The 22,003-nt window shown below is 34.4% G+C and overlaps 1 protein-coding gene across 7 annotated transcripts in view; it reads right to left on the bottom strand.

Moving 5' to 3' along the window:
- LOC148944794 (uncharacterized) overlaps window positions 1–22,003 on the bottom strand; it is a 77,076-nt gene that overhangs the window by 18,568 nt on the left and 36,505 nt on the right. For all 7 annotated transcript variants that reach the window (XR_016142810.1, XM_089099748.1, XM_089099750.1 and 4 more), the window contains 3 exons: window positions 14,744–14,988; window positions 11,458–11,527; window positions 3,080–3,242 (listed from right to left, as the gene is read on the bottom strand). Coding sequence is in view for 6 of the 7 variants with exons in the window: in XM_089099748.1 (XP_088955874.1) it covers window positions 3,080–3,242; window positions 11,458–11,527; window positions 14,744–14,988 (478 nt within the window). In the remaining variant the exon portion in view is untranslated. The remainder of the gene's footprint in view (window positions 1–3,079; window positions 3,243–11,457; window positions 11,528–14,743; window positions 14,989–22,003) is intronic.

The raw sequence follows: 22,003 nt of genomic DNA, 5'->3' as shown, positions 1-22,003 counted from the left end.
GAAACCTTGTCGATTCCCAGTAAAGATAAAGAACACGGTATTGGACTTCACAGTCCCTACCGGCGGTACTGATCTCCGTTTCAAGGCCCTTCACGCCACTGACCCCCGTTCCAGACCAAATCACCAGCTACACCAGGCCTCAAACCACCGTCCTCACGGAGAAAGGATTTCAAGTCTAGCATGCCAACCACTCGCCCAGTCAAACTCTGGAAGAATAGGAAGATAAGTCTGCAAACCAAGATTAGAATATTAGAAGCTACAGAGATGACAGTGGTCAAATATGGCTCTAAAGCATGGGCGCTCAGAAGAATGGATGAAGATTTGCTAGATGTTTTCCAGAGATATTGCTTAAGGATTGTTATGGGTACCCGGCTGACTGACCGTACTTAAAACAATAGGCTATACGAAAAATGTAGTTCAATACCGCTCTCTAAGGCTATAAAGAAAGAAAGGTTGAGGTGGCTAGGGTACGTTGTGCGGATGAAGGATGACAGGTTGCCGAAGGTTGTTCTTTTCGGCCAACCGTCTAGGGTGGGTGTAATAAGGGAGATTGGGATGGAGAAGGAGCGTGCGTAGCTGTGTTGGTCTCAGGCGGCTTGGTGCTGCAGTGAGTTGTTAGTAGTAGTAGTAATAGAAACCATAATTTACTTTGAAGAAATCAGTTCTATATGTGTTTATTAAATGCTTGAGACACTTGATTCCCAGAGAGAATATCCAGCCCCTCTTAGCTCAAAATGAAATGACACCACTAATTAAACTCTTTCATTCATAATTGATCCTCATCTAAAAGTTGGAAATTTGACATTCATTGTACAGTACGCCCATACAAAACAAACCACACCATGTATAGAGTTGAAGGTTTTTGGGCAAGGTGCTGGGTTAGATTAAGATAATACAAGGCAATTAAGCTAATAAGGTCCCTTAATTTGAACAGATTTTATCAAATATTGAGGTGAACATGTAAAATAACACCAAATTGGGCCATTTTATCTAAAATAAAGGCTTTTAGATTGCAAGCCCTCATCTCTATTAACTGGTTGCAAATAAGGGGGACAAATATAGATTAACTTTTTTATTTGCTTTACTTGTTCCTGGATTTTCTTTCGAGTTTTTTTTTTTTTTTTTTTGAACTGAGCAAATTTTTCAATAACAATTTACAACGAATCGAAGAAAAAAAAATGGAGCTAAATGAAGGCTCGCAAGACTACAGCCTTTACTAGTGAGACATAATTGACTAGCAAACTGACTGACTAGAAACATAACTGACTAGATAAACAACCCAACGCAAAAAGGTGGTAAGAGCTCAATCCTTATAATTAGTACTTCTACAAAGTTAAATTGTTCTGATTAAAAAGCGCTTTTTCATACTTAACGATAGCGAACGGCTTCTTGAGTTTGGCCCTTAAGACTCTTCTCCCTGGCGATATGATTCGAGTAATACGACCTGAGCTAGGTGGATTCTAAATTGCTATCAGCTCTGGTATCGGATTACTGAAATCTGAGAAACCTCTGCACACATCCCTTTTAAACAGACATCATTCAGGTATGAACGCAAAGTATCATTACCCTAGTTATCGTTATTTACACAATTAGCCTTTGACAAAATTATATTAACACTTTATCTATTGCTGGAATAGGTTTTAACAATGAAAGCATAGAAGCACCGCAGTAATGGTGCCGCTAGTAACTAGAAGTGCCGTAATACAATAAAAACAAATACAGCTATAATGATGCCTTCTAATGAAAGAAAAAAAATGAAAAAAGCGAAGAAAGAAAAAAACAATAAATAAATGCAGGAAGGCGCATGGTTTTTTACTTACGCAGTACCGCAAGGCTGTCCCTGTTTAAGCTATATTTTCTAAACTGTGATTTATTGATAAAGCATACATCGATTAAGCGACAAGCATTGTGCTCGACAATTTTCCACTAATGAATAAATAGATTATCAACTCCACTTTCATGTTTTTTTAACATGAACGCTCGTTTGTTTAACATGACTGTTTGTTTTTTAACATGAACGTTGTACAAACCAAAACGTTGTACAAACCAAAACGTTTGTTTTGCCTTGTTTTTGCCGAACGTGCGCAATATGCTTACATTGAAAATTTAGACAAAATAGAGAAACGGTTAGTCAGCCTATAAAAACGGCTGTATGAGTTGAAAAAACATGAGTATTTACTTTCTTTTAAGTAGAAAAAAAATCTAACCTACTATTTTCGCGTACTGTTACAACCTTCACTTAGACATTTTCTTCAATTTAAACATGTCTAGGGGTGTTCGTTCTGGATTCCTCTTTTGTGAAAAAAAAATTAAGTTTTTTTCAATTGAAAGTAAGGAGCAACATTAAAACTTAAAACAAACAGAAATTAAATATTTGATGAATTTCATAAAACTTGATGAATTTCATATATTTCTAATAAGCATCGAAACTAAATTCTTTTGGTATCTCCGTTGTTACCAAGACTATTTTTCTTAGAATTTCGGTTACTATTTAGCCGCATTGCTCCTTACCTACAGTTCGTTACCCCGAACTGTTTGATTTTACTGCTAGGATAATCAGGAGAATTTGTTTTAACTATTTATAGAAAGTTTTGCTGTTGTTACCTATGGAATTGCTTTGTTTTGGAATTGAGTTCTATTTTTCCGGGAGGGGGGGGGGGATTAAAATCATGCAAGCTTAGTTGTATTACTTGAAAAACAGGACTGTTGGCTGTTGTTTCTTTCTTTCTTTTTCAGCACAAAAAATTAAAGGCAACCCATCCAGTTTTTACAACTTAAAAAAAAAAAAAAAAAAAAAAAAATCACCCAGTAGAATAAGTAAAAAAATAAGACATACAAGGGGACGACTATACGCCATTCAAAGGTATTAGAAATAATTTCTGAAATATAAATTGGACCTAATTCTATAGATGATACTATTCTGATTTTAAATATTCCCGCCAGCCTAGTGTGAAAGACATAAAAATTTCTATAGGCCTTTTTCTAGGCTATGAAGCCGTTTGACTTGTGTGCCAGAACATAGAACCGAGGAAAGAAACAAATAAGGAAGCCATCATGCTAACAGATACCCGTTACTTACTCAGTCATACCCCACACAATATAATAAGCAATACAGACTCCAAAAGAAAGGAGTATAACAAGTAATCCAGCAGCAATCCAAGAAAATTTCCTGTCTCCGCCCATGATATCCTCCCAGTAGCGAGAACATGAAAGGAAATCACATAGGCTTCGACGTAGTTCGGCTAGCATGCAAGAAAGTGGCAAAGTTAAAATATTTCACCGTTATACAAAACTGTGAACTTTTACTATAACATTTTGAACTAGAACATTTTTGAACTAGAAAGCTATTGTCTAATATGTAGCATGCGAATTATTACAATCATAAAGTTTTCAACAATCTTCATTCAAAAATAGTTTTTAGTCAAAGGTTCCGAACCACTTTCTTCTTCTTTTAATGGCCCCTCTTAAGCATAAGCTGTTAGACCTTAATTACTTTAAGGCATTTAATTTAGTGGTTAGTTTACCTTAATTTAACACTTTCTTCTTCTTTTAATGGCCCCTCTTAAGCATAAGCTGTTAGACCTTAATTACTTTAAGGCATTTAATTTAGTGGTTAGACCTTAATTTAATTTACCTGTTAATTTAGCTGTTATGCTGGGAAACGGCTCGAGAAGGGTGGAATCTAGGTGGGGAGGATCTTTCTGGATAATGTGTTCCATGCGATGTTTTGCCGTTGCATTTCTAACTTCCCTGTACTAAATGGTTTCGAAATGGGCTTTTTTCGAAATCGTGTGGGTAGCCTCCCAAACCGTGGAAGAGTCGACTTCCGTGGTACGTATGAAAACCGGAAAACAAGCTGGAAGTAGTTGAGTGATACAGGAGAGTAATGTTTTGAAGATCACCGTATATAACTTCAGTAGAATCCTTGATGAGACTTGAATCCAAATATATATCGGAAAAACTTAAGGTACGACTGACTACCCACTCTGAACACCCATTCTGAATATTACCATTTTTCCTATGTTTTAGTTCTAGTTGAAATAAAAATTGTACGCGTTGAAAATATCTCCAATGAACTACATTTATTCATATCTTAATAAAGCTTAATAAAGTGTAATATATCGAAAACTAGTAATAGAGGATTCTTGGCACTTGAACGTAGGTTTTAATTAAAAATTAAACCACAACCAACACAGATAGTGTTAAACGACAGAACCACAGTTGTTCAAAACAAGCTTAAGTCTAATTTCAACTGGGATTTCAATAAATCGTTTATTAACTATAGTGCTGACCATAAGGTAATCAGGACTAGCTGACTATGTAGAACGTATTTATTCTATTAAAAACATCGGTTTGTCAACAACGCGCCCCCTTTCTTTCTTGTGCCCCCTCTTCAGCAGAAACTATTTGACATAAGTGCATTGCAAACTGATAAGACAGTATTTTTTGGCGCTTGAATATGGGTTTAACTGCAGTATAAACTATAGTATTGGGGTTCAACTGGTATGGGATTGTATGAATGGTTATGGGTTTAACTATAGTATTGTTAGCAATGTTATTAAAAGCATTGTTTCGTCAAAATCACGAGAATTTTTCTTCTTCTAAGATTTTTATGTTCTCTTGAGCATACACTGTTGTATTTATTAATATTGAAATATAGATTGAATATAGGTTTAATAAAAACAGTTAATCAAAATTTATTTTTCAACTAGATTTATACTTGTCTTGCATAATTCTAGTTCTGCCATGTAACGCTGCATTGTCAGTGGCACTAGTAGTTTTTGGCTTCTATTAAACCCATATCAAAACACCGAGGGATCCTTTCTTATCAGTGCCCAATTTATTCAGGTTTAACAATTTAGGCTGATGCAGGGGTGCACCAGCAGGTGATGCAGGTGATGCAGGGGTGCATGATGATACAGGGGAGATGAAAAATAAGAAGAAGAAAAAGGCACGTAATTTTCACGAAATAATGTTATAACCAATATAAATGGCCTAGACTCTGCAGATTGAGCTAGCCATAACTATTTGATGATCAATAAAATAGTTTTGAATAGAATGTTAGATGTTTTCAAGGTGGATTCTGCGAACAAATCTTTTATCATAAGAATGACACACATGGACGCTGAAAACGCGGCCAAGGATGGCAATCATCCTTGGGAAACAAGAAGCCATTAGAAATTAGTATACAAGTAGGAAAAGGAAAAATGTCCCCATTAAAATTTCTGCAAAAAAACTCTCGTCTAATATCTACCCCCATTCCCTCTCGAGAAATTTCACAAAGAAGAAAAAGGCTCGAGATTTCAAAGAAAAAACTTTTTTAACAATGTAAATAGCCTACAATCTCGCCTACAATCAGCTATTGTAGGCTATACCTATTTTATGGTCATTAAAACATTTTAGAAAAATAATACTTTTGTTATAAGGATGACACACATGGGCGCTGAAAAGGCGGGCAAGAGCGGCAGTGATCCTGGGAAACAAGAAGACATCAGAAATGTGCATATTAGTAGGAAAAAGAGATATATTCTCATTTAAATTTCGGTAAAACAAAAGTTTGTCACATATATGTCCCTACTCCGTTTTTCTTTGAGGCTAAAAACTAAAAACTACCAGTACTTTGGACAGTGTTGCGTTCCACAGCAGAACTAGAGTTTATCCAAATTTTAACTCATTTAATTGGATTTCGATTAGCGGTCTAGATAAATTTGAATACAGCCTAAGACTTCCTAAGCGTAGACAGGTTCGTTCTCTTCTAAACTTCTCTTTTGTGGCTAGCTGAATGTTCAGTGCCTGGGCTATTCAAAAGAAATATCGAAAATTATACCAGTTGTGCTCTTTTAGCAAAAGTAATTCTTGTGTCTTTGGTCCACTATTAACAGACCAAAGTCGGTATAATGTAATGTTTCTATTTAGTTCTTATCGCTAACACTGTGATAACACTAGATGGCGTTGGTATGTAAATAGGGATGAACTCTCTAAACACGATTTTAATCGTATATACGCAAGGTTTGTGGTCCCAATAAGCAAGTACGTATCTAAACGAAAAGAATTTTTCAACCGAACTCATACTTAATATTATAAGTCTGGAATTTAGAATAAGGTGCTATCCTTTACGTAGTGAAATAAATAAATAAAAACACAATCTTCTTTATAATCAGGGCCCTTCAATTTAGGTAAAACTTTAATTTCCAGGTAATAGTAATAGTTCCAGCAAATTGATCAAAGGCACAGTGTCCTTGAGGAATGTGACATTTTACTTTTCCTGATGTACAATTATCTTTCTTTATTTAGAGGTATTCTACTTACATTAATTCTCCTCTTTTGGTATAAACCATCTTACCTTTTAATTTTCTAAAGTCTCACTTTTGCTATTGGAGCATGTAGCTCATCATTAAGGCGCTTTAAAGTATGTCCTATCGTATTATTCCTTCGAAAAAGGTTACAATAAAAACTCCCTCTGCTACAACCCTTCTGCTTCCATACCCCAGTTTAACCTTCTAGAACTTTAACCTAAAAAGTACCCCTATTACTACAACTGTTATGTCTTCTTGACCTAGTCTCTTACCTACAATAAAAACTATGTGTCCTTACCCCAGTCATCCGTAGTCTGTCCCCATATTTTCAATAGACTATCATCACTACAATCATCTCTATTCCTTACATCAGCCTTACCCTTAACTTGAATAAAAATTTTCCCCCCTTACCTTCAACAAAAACTACCACAACTACAATTCTCCTTTTTTCTAACACCAGCTCTAATTAGTCTCTCCCTTAGCTTCAAGGCAATTAGTATCAGTCTCCTTCCACCAGTCTTACCTAACCTGTTCCCTTACCTTTAAAAAGTAATACTACTACTACTATTCTTCTGTTTCTATACCCCAGTCTTACTTAGGCGGTCATTTGAACAAACATCCACATCATAACGTTAACATTTGGTACCATCTGAAACAACATCCCAGACATACACCCAACATTTTTACGGAATATTATATATATTATTATTATATATAAAACGACTCAAGAAAACGAGCTCGGGGCAAATATCACTGAAGGGGAGATACTAGAAACTGCCCGGATTGGAAGACGAAAAGAAGATGGTAGTCCACGCACTTTGTTAGTTAAGCTAAAAAAATCACAAGAGCTTGAGATGAAAAGGCAACCAATCCTGAGGACAGCTCCAAATCTTAAGAAAATCATCAAATGAAGAAACTCGTACCAAGGTATATATAAACCCAGATCTCATGCCCATGCAGAGACAAATGCTCGCCATGAAGAGACAACAGAAGAGGAATACCCGCAACAAGTGCAATCGTCAAATGGAGATGCAGAGCCATTGGAAGCGAGGTAAAGACTCCAACGAAGAACAACGACAAATATGAAGTAGAATAACCAAAGCCAAACAAATGCCACCATCCTTCAAGCTTAACAAAAAAGCTACTAAAGTAAAAACACTAAAGAAATTATATTTAAATGCTGATTCACTACCAAACAAATTATCAGAATTAAAAGTAGAAATGGCAGCAAAGAACCCAGACATAGTAGCAGTGGTCGAAGCTAAGCCTAAACACTGTCGATATCTCCCAACTGTACCAGAGTTGGCCATCAATGGCTACAAAAGCTACACCTTGAACATAGATCAAGAAGAAGGTCGGGGAATTATTTGCTACGTCTTATACAATTCATCAATACAGAAAGTGTCATCAAAAACAAATGGACAGTAAATCATTTTGCTTCAGATATCAAAAACAACCAACGTACCTCTAAATTTGGTTTTAATATATAGAAGTCCAAACAGCACAGCCGTGAATGACAAAGTACTCTTTAAAGATATTCACGTTATATGTCAAAGATTAACAGAACCAACTCTCATAATTGGAGATTTCAATTACCCTAAAATAGATTGGGACCTGCCACACGTCCTAGAGCATAGCGGGTCACCCTCACAGAGCGAATTTCTGAAGACAGTGAACGATAATTACCTAGAACAGCTTATTAAAAAACCAACAAGAATCCGAGGAAGCGACAAGCCAACGCTACTGGACCTAGTCCTATGCAGTAATACGGAACTAATAAAAGAACTTACTATAGGTCCTCCCGTTGGAAAATCGGACCAGGATACAATTGACTTAGAGGTGATTATAAGTCGCAAAACTATGAGAAAAAAAGAGAGGTGGATGTATTCAAAAGGTGATTACAATACCATGCGAACGGAGCTAGAAGTTTTCAACTGGACTGAAATACTAAATAACACATATCTAGTAGATGGCATGTACAGAAAGTTTGTATCCTTAATAATAGACCTCAAAAAGAAGTATGTACAAATAGTAAAAATATTTAAACGACTGCCTCTAAAACGAAACATCCTTGACCTAATAAAAACCAAGCGGCAAGCCTGGGAGACACTCAAGCAGACCGACACCGAAAGTTATTGTAGAAATTATCGCAGAATCGCCAACAAATTGAGGAAAGCCACTAGACAAGAATCAAGTGAAAAGGAGAAGAAAGTAGCCGAAAACTCAAAGATCAACCCCAAGGCGTTTTGGAACTTCGTGAACTCAAAAAGAAAAGAACAGCCGGTTATTCCCGATCTTAGAAACTCAGCATCAAATTTAACAATCAGTGACCCAATAGCTAAAGCCAACCTACTAAATCAGCAGTTTTCCACTGTTTTCACAACAGAGAGGGACAAAGATGAAAGTCAAGTAGAATGTCAGCCACTAGACGCAGGCAAATTTGAAGAAATAGAACTGACAATACAAATGGTCCACAAAAAACTAAAAAATCTAAACCCTTACAAATCAGAAGGTCCAGATGGCCTACATCCTAGAGTGCTCAAAGAGCTGACACAAGAAATTGCAGCGCCATTGCACTACATTTTTGTCAAGTCGCTACAAACAGGGAACCTGCCTGATACATGGAAGTAAGCAACAGTGATACCCCTCTTCAAAAAAGGAAGCAAATCAGATCCAAGTAATTACAGACCTATCAGTTTAACCTGTATCACATGCAAAATACTAGAATCTTTACTTCACGATAATATATTACAGTACCTACTCGAAAGGAGCCTCATTTCACTCGCACAGTTTGGATTCCTCAAGAAAAGATCAGCAGAAAGCCAGCTACTTGTCGCTACAAACACCTGGAGAAAATATATGGATAGTGGGATGCAGATAGACATTTTATATTTAGATCTCAGAAAAGCCTTTGATAAAGTCTCACAAAGTCAACTTCTTCGAAAACTACAGTCTATCGGTGTTGGCGATGCTATTCTAAAGTGGGTTCTCAACTTTCTGAAAGGAAGATCTCAGCGAGTGAAACTGGAGGGATATCTTAGCAGCAATGAGACAAAAGTCACAAGGGGAGTGGTTCAAGGTAGTGTTCTGGGGCCTTTACTTTTCAATATTTACATAAATGATCTCCCAAATAACATAGATTCAGAGATACTGCTTTATGTAGATGACACAAAAATCTTTTGCGCAATAATAAGCTTTGAAGATACAGAAATACTACATCAACACTTAAACAAAACAGCAGAATGGATAAAAAAAAGGAGCATGGAAGTGAATACAGAAAAAAGTAGTCATATTTGGCTAGGCCCAAAACACATTTCTCGGCACTACTGCTTTGAAGGACAACAGATACCTATACAAGAAGAAGTTCGAGACCTGGGAGTGACAATAGACAGTGATATGACTTTCACCAAGCACTACGAGCCAATCATGTCTAAGTCATTACAAGTCTTGGGAATTATTCGAATAAATTTCTCTCTTACTGACTCAACACTGTTTTCTATACTCTTCAAATCGTTAGTGAGACCAATGATCGAATACGGTCATACAACAACCAGACCATGTTTTCAAAAAGACAGCAATGCAATAGAAAAAATCCTAAGGAGGGCTACTAAATTTGTTCCATCACTTAGAGACTTATCATACCAAGACCGTTTGAAAAAAATGTCGCTCCCAAGCCTCTCAGACCGATTTTTGAGAGGAGATCTTATTGAAGTGTACAAAATATGCAACAGATACTACGACAACATCCCTCCAGAAGAGATAATAACATTCATGAATAATAACCTGAGAGGTCACGAGTTTAAGCTAACTGAAGAACGTTTCAGACGAGATGTTGGGAGATGGGCATTCAGCAACCGTATTGTCTCCGAGTGGAATGCACTACCATCAGACACTGTTAACTCAGATTCAGTCAATGCATTTAAGAACAAAATTGACAAACATTATAGTAATAAAGCATTTGATTATTTAAATTTTTGTAGATAGAGGCGCAAGCCTGTTTTCGCAATATATTATTATTATATATATTATTATATATATATATATATATAATATATATATATATATATATATATATATATATATATATATATATATATATATATATATATATATATATATATATATATATATATATATATATATATATATATATATTATATTATATATAAATATAATAGAAAGCAGAATTGCTTCCTAGTTACTGGTTATCGATATAATTCAATTAGGGCTTAAAAGAATTGGTATTTCATCTAGGATACCACACTATCATTATCTTGGCCTTCATCTTTTTGAAGCTGTTAAACTTACACACGTTACGCCAACGATTACTTTTTGAATAAAACAACTCAAAATGAACTAGCTTCAATAATAAACGTTTCACACTGGTTCATTGTTTTAACGTGTGATTCTCTTTTATTTAATGCAGTTAGCAAAGGTTCTCAAGACAAAAATAAATAAAGATTATTAAAACACGGTCACCGCTGATTCTACTGACAACCACCGGTACTAACGGCCCTTTCTTTTACAACTGTCACCGTGGATAGTATATTTCTGGCCACTTCAAATTATGAACACTAAACAGACACTAGTTAAGGGGCCTTCAGGCGACAGTTCAGTTTAGCAAGACAAATCTAGAGTGCAATCATGAAGCAGAACTTTTTACATCAATCATCAACATAAATAGATGAATGTGAGACACAATGTTTTTTATGATCCCCGAACAAAATATAATACTTGTTTGGTTGAACAAGTATTATACCGAACAAAATATAAATACTTTTTAAAAGAGAAAAATACAGAGAGCTAACCTGCAATAAATTGAAATAGAGCAAGGGATAGTTCTTAAGAGACATCAACAACTACATATTCTTCAATAAGAGGATTGGCCGAGACCCTGAGCTAGGGACCAGAGCAGCGTCAAGTCATGGAAATGTACAAGTGAGGCAGAATGTTTTTTTTCAAATTCAGAGGGGCATTATTGCTTCTTTTCAATTTTTTCAATGATAATACCCCCAAAAAAGAAATTGCTCAATGAAAACAACCTTAAAAAAGGTATTTGTCAAAATCTAGGGGGGGGCAATATCCCTCCTTAATTAACACTCCTGAGAGGAGAGACTAACCAAGATGATTGTAGAATCTAAGGCTTAGGCGCTACACTTACCATACAAATCTTTAAAGTCCTTAGTTGACATGCTTGCTAAAAGATTTGCAGTACATAAGCCAACCACATCCTGAAATATAGGAAAAAATCAATTCTTGAGCCTCTTTTAAATTAGCGCAATCACTTGAAACCTTTGGTGGAAGAATAGTAGGGTAAATCCATTAGTCATTGACCGGTATTATCGAATATTATTCCATTTATGTAACTCTTTCATTTATTTACAACCTCAAATGTATTCTCGAACGCAGCTCCAAATGCAGCTCCCTGACATCCAAATGTATTCTCAAATGCAGCTCCCTGACCAAAATGGGAAATTTTATTTAGTTTTTTTTCTTTTGCTTATGGTCATTGTATTCAGTCTATTAACCATTAATGCATCAATAATGATTATGTATATAGTGCAAATAAATATATAATATACATAAATAAATAGCAAAATAGATAAAACTCCTCTCCTGACGAATCGACGCTAAACATAATTGCTCACTTTACATTACTGTTTTGCCACTCCTACAATCATTAATCTACCTATGTATATAATCTGTAGGCCTTTCAAACCATTTTTATTATTTTGGTCAAATATTATCTATAGCTCATGCAGTTTTCCGAATAGTCGCGTGTCTTAGTCCATATTAAAATGTTACATTTGACCCTAAAAAAATAAAAATCAATAAAAATAAATAAAAAAATAAAAATTTGCTCGTACAATCCCCGGGGATGACGAAACTTGGCATGACTAAAAATCAAATAGCAAGAATTAAAAATATTAGAGTGGCAGGGCCAAGAGTAAACCTGATCCCTTTCTCCCTATTAAATGGATCAGGATGAAAAAAATTCAATAAATCTTCAAAAATAAACTTTACTAAATTTGTGGAAATCTAAAAAAACATTGTACAAATGAAATGTCAACGAAAAACATTGTACTATTTAACGAAGAATATCAGTTTGGCTATTGGGAAAAAAGCACAAAGATTTAGACTTTTAAAACACATACTTTTTTCAAAGAAAAGAAAAAATCTTATTAAAATTCATTTAAATCTAAAAATTACAAGTATTTTTGTAAAAAAAATCTCCTACTTTGTTAGATACACAAAATCTCCATGTGCAGCATTAATGTTTCTCTCTGTCTATGACAAAAAAAGAATAAGAATAAAATTGGATGAGGTGAGGATTGGATTTTGTCTCGTGAATTTTCGACTCGTTTGTCAATTGGGAATAATGTTAGATTATTCCCAAAACCGAAAAAGAAAAATATTTTGTCGCATAATCTCAAAAGAAGCGTAATGCGGATAGATATACCTGTTTGCCAATCATTTAATGGTTGAAATGACCTTAAGCTATTGTTTTGGACAGTCCAAACCTAAATAAAGAGAAAGGTTAAAATTCTGCATTGCAGGTTAATTGTTTAAGGGGGAAGGGGACTACTTCTAACGACCATATAAACATCCTATCTACTACAACAGCTACTAATAACAACTCACTGCAGCACTAAGCCACCTGAGATCAACAGAGCTACGCACGCTCCTCCTCCATTCCGATCTATTCAAAGCCCTCTTTAAACCCTCCAGAGAAGTTTGCCATTTCCCTTAAATCTTTCCTTAGAACATTCTCTAACCCCATTCGGGGACGACTCTCTTTTCGTTTGGTCCTAGACGGTTGGCCGACAGGAACAGTCTTTGGCAATCTATCATCCTTCATCCATAGAACGTGTTCTAGCCATCTCATCCATCCTCTTATTATAGCCCTATAAGCGGGACTGAACCACATTCCTATAAGCGGGACTGAACCACATTCCTAGATTTCATAGGATTGACCAAATGAAAGTGGTTTAATTTGTAGTTGACAACATAATTTAGCTAGGATGAAAGTGAATACTTCATTTGATGCCTTTTTATGCTCTTTCATAATTCAACAATTGCACCTAGGGGAAATTCCCATTTTAAGCCCTCAATGGGGTCCAAAAGGTAAAAAAGTCCATATTAAACAAGAGTTTAAAACCAGTCTCTAAAACAACTGTCTAGTGAGAAAAAATCAACATTTGTAGCTAATTCAGGAATAGTAATTATGATTTAGATTTATTTTAATAGTTAAATGTTACTCTGAAAACAAATTTACAGGGGTTTTTAAAGGCCTGAAACCCATCGAAAATGACGTCACAGCAAAACTAACGTCCTTTTGAGCGGCTTCTGACTGTTTTTTAAATTTTTCTGCAAACAATGTTCGCCAACTCTTGGAAACCTAATTATATAAAGGTGAATTTTAAAGCTTTGTTCCCACCTTAACATCTAAAATAAAATTTATATCTAAAAAATTGAAATACAGGGAAGAACACAAACACATGACATCAGGTAGGATTTTCGCATTTCGAACATAATATAAACCATTTCAACCATTCAAGTCAAAATTCAGTCCGTCCAATTTCTGTCAACCATTTAAAGTGAAGATACAATCTGCGTAAAATAGGCCTATGTCAGCTTGGGATTATCTTGGTAGGTTAAGTAGGCCAGTTGTCTTTACGCTATCAGGCCTTACGGTGACAGAATTCCATTTTTTTCTCTAATTCATCTTCTCCTCTTCTAAAGCAATTTGCTAAATACCACTACTTAGTTTCCCATGTTTTAGAATTTTTCTTTATCTTTTATTGATTCTACTCTTAAATATACCCGCCAAAGGATTAGAGTCTCCATTTTGGCATCGTCTGACGAGGTTAAACCAATGAAAGGAAAATATATTTTCCACCCACCATGTTCCTGAAAGATCCCTCCCCCTTCCGAGGGAAGTAAAATCTCCCATCCCAGAACTAAAGTCTATTTTTTTTTAAAAAGAGACATATAAACGCGGTTCCATCCAACACTATATTAATCAAAATGGATTAATATAGATAGTACAGGCTTCCAAATCCACATATAAATAACTATTCATTAATTATAATTATAACTAATTTTCTTGGTCTCCCCTTTTTTCACATACGTTATTGATCATATTTGCGCCTGTACAGTTATTTCTTGCTGCTATTACTTTATTCGTTGATATTTTTTTTCTAACACAAAAACTTTTACATTTATTTCAGCTTTGGTGTAAACTTCTATTTTGGGCCTCGTAAATAAATTTTGGGTAAAAAAAATGACTGGAATAAATTTTATGTATAATTCCCGAAAATTCAAGTATTGGACCTTGTTTGGCAATTTTTGCATGACGTGTCAATAGTTCATTTAGACTTTGGCTCTATACTCTATATACACTGATAATAACACTGAATAATCAGTGAGAAAACTGTATACTTTACTTCACATTTTTGTTTAACTTTCAGCATTTTCTCTTCATTACACAGAGCTTTCTGCTTTCTATATGCTATCCAGATTTCATCTTCCACAGGTAATTCTGTTCTATTTTGATTAGTATGTTCACTGCAGCTATTGCAATCAGCGAATAATGACGAGTGCAAACAATTCTGCTTTTTTGGGTACTTCTCCCGCGTAACCATGAAGACACTTTGCTCATCTTGCTTCATCTTACTGCAGCTGTTGTATCCTATAATAAGTAGTTTACATTAATGTAGCACAGCAACTTTCTAAGTCAGCAAAAAACAAATTTCAGTTTTTTTTGGAAAAAACGCGAAAAACGAAATTCAGCAAAAAAAAAAATTTCAAATTTGTTGAATGATGACATTCACCATTTTTCACATTTTTCATTCACCTAGCACAACAACTTTCTAAGTCAGCAAAAAACGAATTTCAAATTGACGAATTTCACATTGACTAATTTCAGCAAAAAACAATTTCAAATTTGTTGAATGATGACATTCACCATTTTTCACATTTTTCATTCACCTAGCACATTCATTCACATTTTTCATTCACCCAGCACAACAACTTTCTAAGTCAGCAAAAAACGAATTTCAAATTGACGAATTTCACATTGACGAATTTCAGCAAAAAACAAATTTCAAATTTGTTGAATGATGACATTCACCATTTTTCACATTTTTCATTCACCTAGCACATTCATTCACATTTTTCATTCACCCAGCCCAACAACTTTCAAGTCAGCAAAAAACGAATTTCAAATTGACGAATTTCAGCAAAAAACAAATTTCAAATTTGTTAAACGATAACATTCATTCATATTTTTCATTCACCCAGCACAACAACTTTCTAAGTTGGCAAAAATGAATTACAATTTTTACGAAAATTTGAATCATAGAATTGTTCTAGACACCTTTTTTCTATTAGAGTGGGGCTGTATCCTCCACGATGATGGGATAATAAATATTTCTTCATAGATCCTCGATTATTATCGTTAGGTATAACACATCTGGTCCTCCTTGAACATTGGAAAGAGATAAAGAGATCATAAGAAAGGTGTTAAAATGTACTCATTTTAACATTTATCTACCTTTATCTTATCATTCCGGATCACGTTTTTACTTAATAGTACCCATTATAAAATGTAATTGCTAATTTAATTGTCAATTCACCAAGTCCCATTTCTGCAATATTGTATATCAGTGATGTAAGACAGTCAATTGCTGTGAGTGAGACAAGGAGTGATGTAAGACAGTGAATGATGCTCTGCTTGCTAATACGGAGCACCAGGGTTCGATCCCCACTGCAGCAAGGTTGGGCAAAAGGCTTGCTACTTGTCCCTGTAAAGACACACAACAACTGAAACGTCGACTCGACGCCCTATACGCCAGCAATGGCTCAGGAGGATCTTTATCCTTTTTTTTTACTAAATATTTATGTCAAAAGTACAAATAGTATTATTAAGTCTCAAAACAAATTTGCAAGATTTAAAATTATAATTTTATAAATTTTGTTATTTTTCGAAAATTTTCGTTTATTCCTATTTTCAAGTTGCATAAAACTGACTATGTTGAATTAAATACTACTACTACTACTGAAAACTCTAAGCCGACTGGGGCCAAAACAGCTACGCACATTTATAAAAACATACATGTGCATATATATGTTCTGGTAGCCCACTAGCCCCACCCCTTTTCAGACACTACACTTTTCAGACCCAAATAACAGAGAAAGAAGAAGCAATAGACATTCCGGATCTACGTTTTGTAAAGTTTAAATTGTGTTTCAATTCCTTTAGAACAACTCCTGAAACAAAAGGGTCATTTAATTACAAAAATAAGAAACTTCTTTAAAAGTACTAAAAAACTTTAATTTGAGTTTTAATGTTGCTCCTTACTTTCAGTTGAAAAAACTTGTTTATTTTTTTCATTTAATTGCTCAATAGATTGAATCCAAAATGAACTCTAGTATATCTTTTCACACGCGTCTCATAGGATCAACACCACTGCCCTAGTGGTGTCCATGTTTGCTTGAATCTAAGAAGTTTGTTGGGGGGGGGGGGACTTGCTCGGAGGCATAGTGACTGGATTCTTCAACTATTCCGAACGAAATGGCTATCTTAAAATTTTGATTATATGTGTCAATCCAGATCCTTTGCAGCTCTAACACAAATACTTAATTCATAACTTCCCTTATTTTCCTCTTACCCTCATACTATCTGTCTCGCAAAAACTAGTAAACCCTGTTTATTTATACAAGAGAATTCCTTGCATGAGAGGGGGAGGGGGGTTGTTGAGATTGAACTCTCCCCACCTCCCCCCCCCCCAAAAAAAAAAAAAAAATCTCCGACCTGCAAAAAGTAACAAAAATCCGTATAAGAAATTTTTGATACGTTTTGTCCCACCCCCACAAAAATCTTGGATACGCCTTCGGTCCCAATTGTTCACGGGCGTGACTGTATCCACTAAGCTGTCTTGGATATTAAAAAAATATATAAAACTGCCCATGATAACCAAGCAGGATCATAGAACTACTTGTAGCCTATATGCCTAAACGCAAATATTACCTTCTTTCAGTTTACCACAAAATTTTGATATTTCGCTAAAAGAAAATTATGATTATAAATATTCAAGTTGTAAAGTCCTTGGAATGCACGAAATTGAACCCTGGAAATATCTTCCATGGAAATTTTCCCGCAGAAAATCCCCCCGCCTCAAAAAATCATCCAGACAATCTCAATCCTACAGAAAATATCCTCGAGGCAGTTCTCTTGGAACATCTCCTCATGTAAAATTGAGTCGAAAAAGAGAAAGTAGGACAAATAGAATGAACTTCATATGTAAGAAATTCCTACAGTGTAGAATTTACCCTCCGAAATTCTTCCCCAGGAACTTATCTCTCCACGAAAAGCTCCTATCCCTAAATATTTAATATTTAATAGACCTTTCAACTATGCTAAAAAAAACAAATTTTTATCGGCCGACATTGAGGAAAAAGGGGCGTGGGAGGGTGGACTGGTTTCCCTCCAATCTTTTTAGCCACTTAAAAAAAGGCACTAGAAGTTTTAATTTCCGTTCAAATGACTCCTATCCCGATATTCTAAGACCTTTGATTCAATACAATCCCTCGGGGAAACAAACAAATAGAAAGAAATAAACCCGCATCTGTGATCTTCGCTCTGACAAAAAAAATACAAAATTCCAAGTTTTTGTAATTACAAGCTTGAAACCTCTGTCGCTGGGTTGTCTGATAGGCTCTGCTCCCCTTATGGGTGCGTTTCTCCCCTTTTTTCAAAACTAGGAAAATTTTCTCAGGCTCGTAGCTTTCGATTAATAACACTAAACTCAATGATCCCATATTTGGAATCAGCATAGAAAGCTAATTCATTGTATACATCTATTGTTACCAAAACTTTGTTTTCTTGTTTCGGTTACCATTGATCAGAGTCGCTCCTTACTTACAGTCCGTTATCACAAACTGTTTGACTTAATTGTTTTTGCACCCCTGACACACGGTTGTGGCATCCCAGGATGCTGCGTCACCGCCACAAAGAAATACTGTCATGCAAAAGGTAAACTTAGATAGAAAGTTGATAGAGCAGGAACTTCTCGAGCAAGATTTCGTGTTTTCTGAGGCCAAAGAATTTAGGTAATATAAATAGCCTGCTGGTTTTATCACACCGAGACCAATTGCTGCAAAAACCGAGCCCCATGTATTGAAACACAGGAGGGACTGGCTTTCTAGGCTATGCATATTTACTATTTCTTATAGCTCTTACATGTTATCTGATGCAATATATAAATACATTCATTTATTTGTATTATATGTAGCTGTTTTTCTTTGACAGAGTAGGATTCTCTTTTATCCAAGTACACACAGATTTGTGAGTTCAGACAGGGAACAGGCCACAATCCAAATCTTACTAAAGGAATACAAAAATTGTTTCTGCTGGTAATAAAACTTCAATAGCGTAATTGAAGTTCAACATGCGTAATTAGAAAATTCAATAATTTTTCCCAATTTTTTTCCATTGAGCAATATTTTTAACCAATTAACCAATCAATATGAATAGTTCAATACGATCAATTTTTATAATCGAAGTTTCAATATGATCAATTTTAGTTTTTTCAATATTTACCAGGTATTTAAAACGAACTTTTTCCTATGTAGAAAAGAGTTAAGCGGTAAGCTATAGCTCAATTTCAGAAACCCTTTCAGTGGTAAACGAACTTGCAAAGAGATAAAAGATCTAAGCCGAACTGGACAACCAGAACAAAGAAATAAATCTGGAAACAACAAACTGGTCTATGGCCAGTATGAAGGAAAACAAGAGAAACAACTAAACGAATATTTTGCCCCCACAAAATAAGGCGTCTTCAGCGTAAAAAAACGAGAGAGAAAAAAACAACAACTAAAATCTAGAACTAAAATAAGATAAATAAATATATATAAAAATAAAACAGACTAACTATTATATACAATCAATATTCACAAATACAATTATCAGCTACGTCTAGGAAACCACAAAAGTAACTGTATTTTAAATTCAAAATTTAAACTGGACTTAATTATTTTGTTGCGAAATAATTTTAAGATTACCATTTAATGCTGTCAATCTTTTAGGTTTTTCATTTGTTTTATTCTCTATGAGATTTCGCAAGACTTTGTTTTTGAATACAGGCTCATTTTTAAAAAAAATAATATCGTAAATAGAATCAATGTTTAAATTATCAGTATACTATCAATTGCTAAATCTGCAAAAATATGTTTTTGATTTTTAATGCTTCCATAGGTTATTGTGTGAAACCTTTATCGTTGGATGGCCTTTACTTCCTCGAACTGTACAAAATGATCGGGATGATAAAAAATATGTTCTTCTAAAGCTGAAGCAGAAATTTATGGATCTTTTATAAATTTGAGAGCATTGTCTATTGTATTTTGGTTCTCAACAAAACGTTCCACAAATTGTTGTTGCGTTCGACCGATGTAAAATTTGCCGAACGAGCAAGAAATACTATACACTCCACTTGTCCAAATGCTACCAGTTTTATATTTCCCAGAATTTAGAAAGTTACCCAATGACCTGATTGATTTGAAGCAAGTTACAATATTCTGTTTCAATAAAGTACATTTAAGTTTCTCACCAAAAACTGGCATATTTAAGGATTCACCGTATAATGCCAATTTTTTGGTTAGGATTAAAACCAAAGAGAATAAGAAAATGATTTTGTTTTCCCAAAACAGCGTCTTTAAGTTAATTTTGCAAATAAAAAAGTTTCCCCAGTAAAAGGGCACTTTTTTGACCTTATGAAATCAAGGCATGTGTCTATTTCATGTCCATTTTTGGACTTGAATGGACGGATTTTTTTTGTGAAGCCTGCTACTCGTGTCAAAATTCCAGAATCCCTCCCCCCTGAAATGTTTGCCCGACCCGTAAAAACGTTACTAAAATACATATGAACAAATTTTTCATGAGTTTTTTAGTTTTTCTTGTTTTAGTGTGTGTGCCTGTCTGTGTGTGTGTCGTTGTATCTGTTGTGTGTCTGCTTGTGTGTGTCTGTGTGTGACAGACAGACAAAAGACAGCAAAATCATCTTATTTGAAATTGCAGGGTCTGGAAGTTGGGACTCTTCGTTTTATTGTTTTTTTCTCATGCTTACTTGTCTTTTTCTTTATTATTTCATTTATAGATTTAATAGGATACCCGTTGAAAAATAAAATGTCTCTCAAATACAATAATTTACTATCAATCTACTCTGGGGAACAAATTCTGTATACCCTATCCACCAATGATATAACTATTCCTTTTTTTTACCGGAACTGGGTGACATGAATGAAAATTCAGATATATGTCGTTATTTACTAACTAAACGTATTTTAAATAGTTGGATATCAATAGATAGTTGACTGAAAATGCACACCTCGTTTAAATTTATTTAAATTTTTTACAAGTTTGAGTAAAAGAGTTCACAACATTAAAAAAATTCAGAAAATTTCCGGTAAATTTATTTTCCATTTTTTAGTCCATTTGTAAAACATGGTTTTTTAAAAGTTTTTTTTTTATAAAGTATTTTGTTCATAATCCCTATTGTCCATTATAACAATGGTTTGCCTTTATCAGCTTTGGTGATGATAAACTCTTTATCTTGTTTTAACTATGTAAGTGTGTTTATGTCATTTTTGGAGCTTTTATTCTTAAGTTACTAATTATCAAATTTATTTAAAGGTTTCACAATCTCGGCTCGAAGTAATTTTTGAATTTCTTGCGGTAAATTTTACATCGGTCGAACGCCAAAACAATTTATTGAGTGCCGGAATTCAATAAATAATGCCCTCAAATTTATAGAGCATCCATAACTTTCTGCTTCAGCTTTAGAAGAACGTATTTTTTATCTTCCGGATCATTTAGTAAAGTTCGAGGAAGTAGAGGCTATTTCCAACGATAAAGGTTTCACACAATAGGCTATGGAAGTATTAAAAATTAAAAAATATATTTTTGCAGATTTAGCAATTGCTAGGGATACTGGTAATTGAAACACTGATTCTATTTACGATATTATTTTGAAAAATGAGCATGTATTCAAAAACAAAGTCTTGCAAAATCTCCAAGGAAATAAAATAAATAAAAAAACAAAGAGATTGACAGCATTAAATGGTAACCGAAGGATTATTTCGCAACAAAATGATTATGTCCAATTTAAATTTTGAACATAAAATACACTTACTTTTGTGGTTTCATAAACGTAGCTGGTAATTGTATACGTGAGTATTAATAGCATTGGCTGTTTTAATTATATGTATATATATTTTTATTTATATTCTTTTAGTTTTCGATTCTAGTTGTTTCTATTTTTTTTTTCGCTTTAATTTTTTTTCTAATGCTAAAGACACTTTGTCATAAAAGGGCGAAACATTCGTTTGATTATTTATCTTCTTTTCCTTCATACTGGCCATTGACCCGTTTTTCGCTTCCAACATTTATTTGTTTGTTTTGTAAGGGAAGGAAAATGCATAAGTACGCATTAGGTTTTTTTCGAGGAGGAAATAGAAACACAAAATATTAAAAATTAGGAAAACTAAAAAAAAAACGAGACTCTTCGCAGCCAGTGAAAGAAAAGAGAAATGCAAAAATGTTGACTCTGACCTCCACTAATCCTATCTCTGTCCAAAAAAAACAGAAAAACAGTCCATGGAAGAATATAAAAAGAGAGATATTAAAACCGCAAAATATATGAGAAGAA

Source organism: Artemia sp. Qi Xiang Cuo, chromosome 14 (genome assembly GCF_049724085.1).
Source record: "Artemia sp. Qi Xiang Cuo chromosome 14, ASM4972408v1, whole genome shotgun sequence".
NCBI classification, from domain to species: Eukaryota; Metazoa; Arthropoda; class Branchiopoda; order Anostraca; family Artemiidae; genus Artemia; species Artemia sp. Qi Xiang Cuo.
Note: the sequence above shows the minus strand (reverse complement) of the source record. Positions and strands in the feature narration are given on the sequence as shown.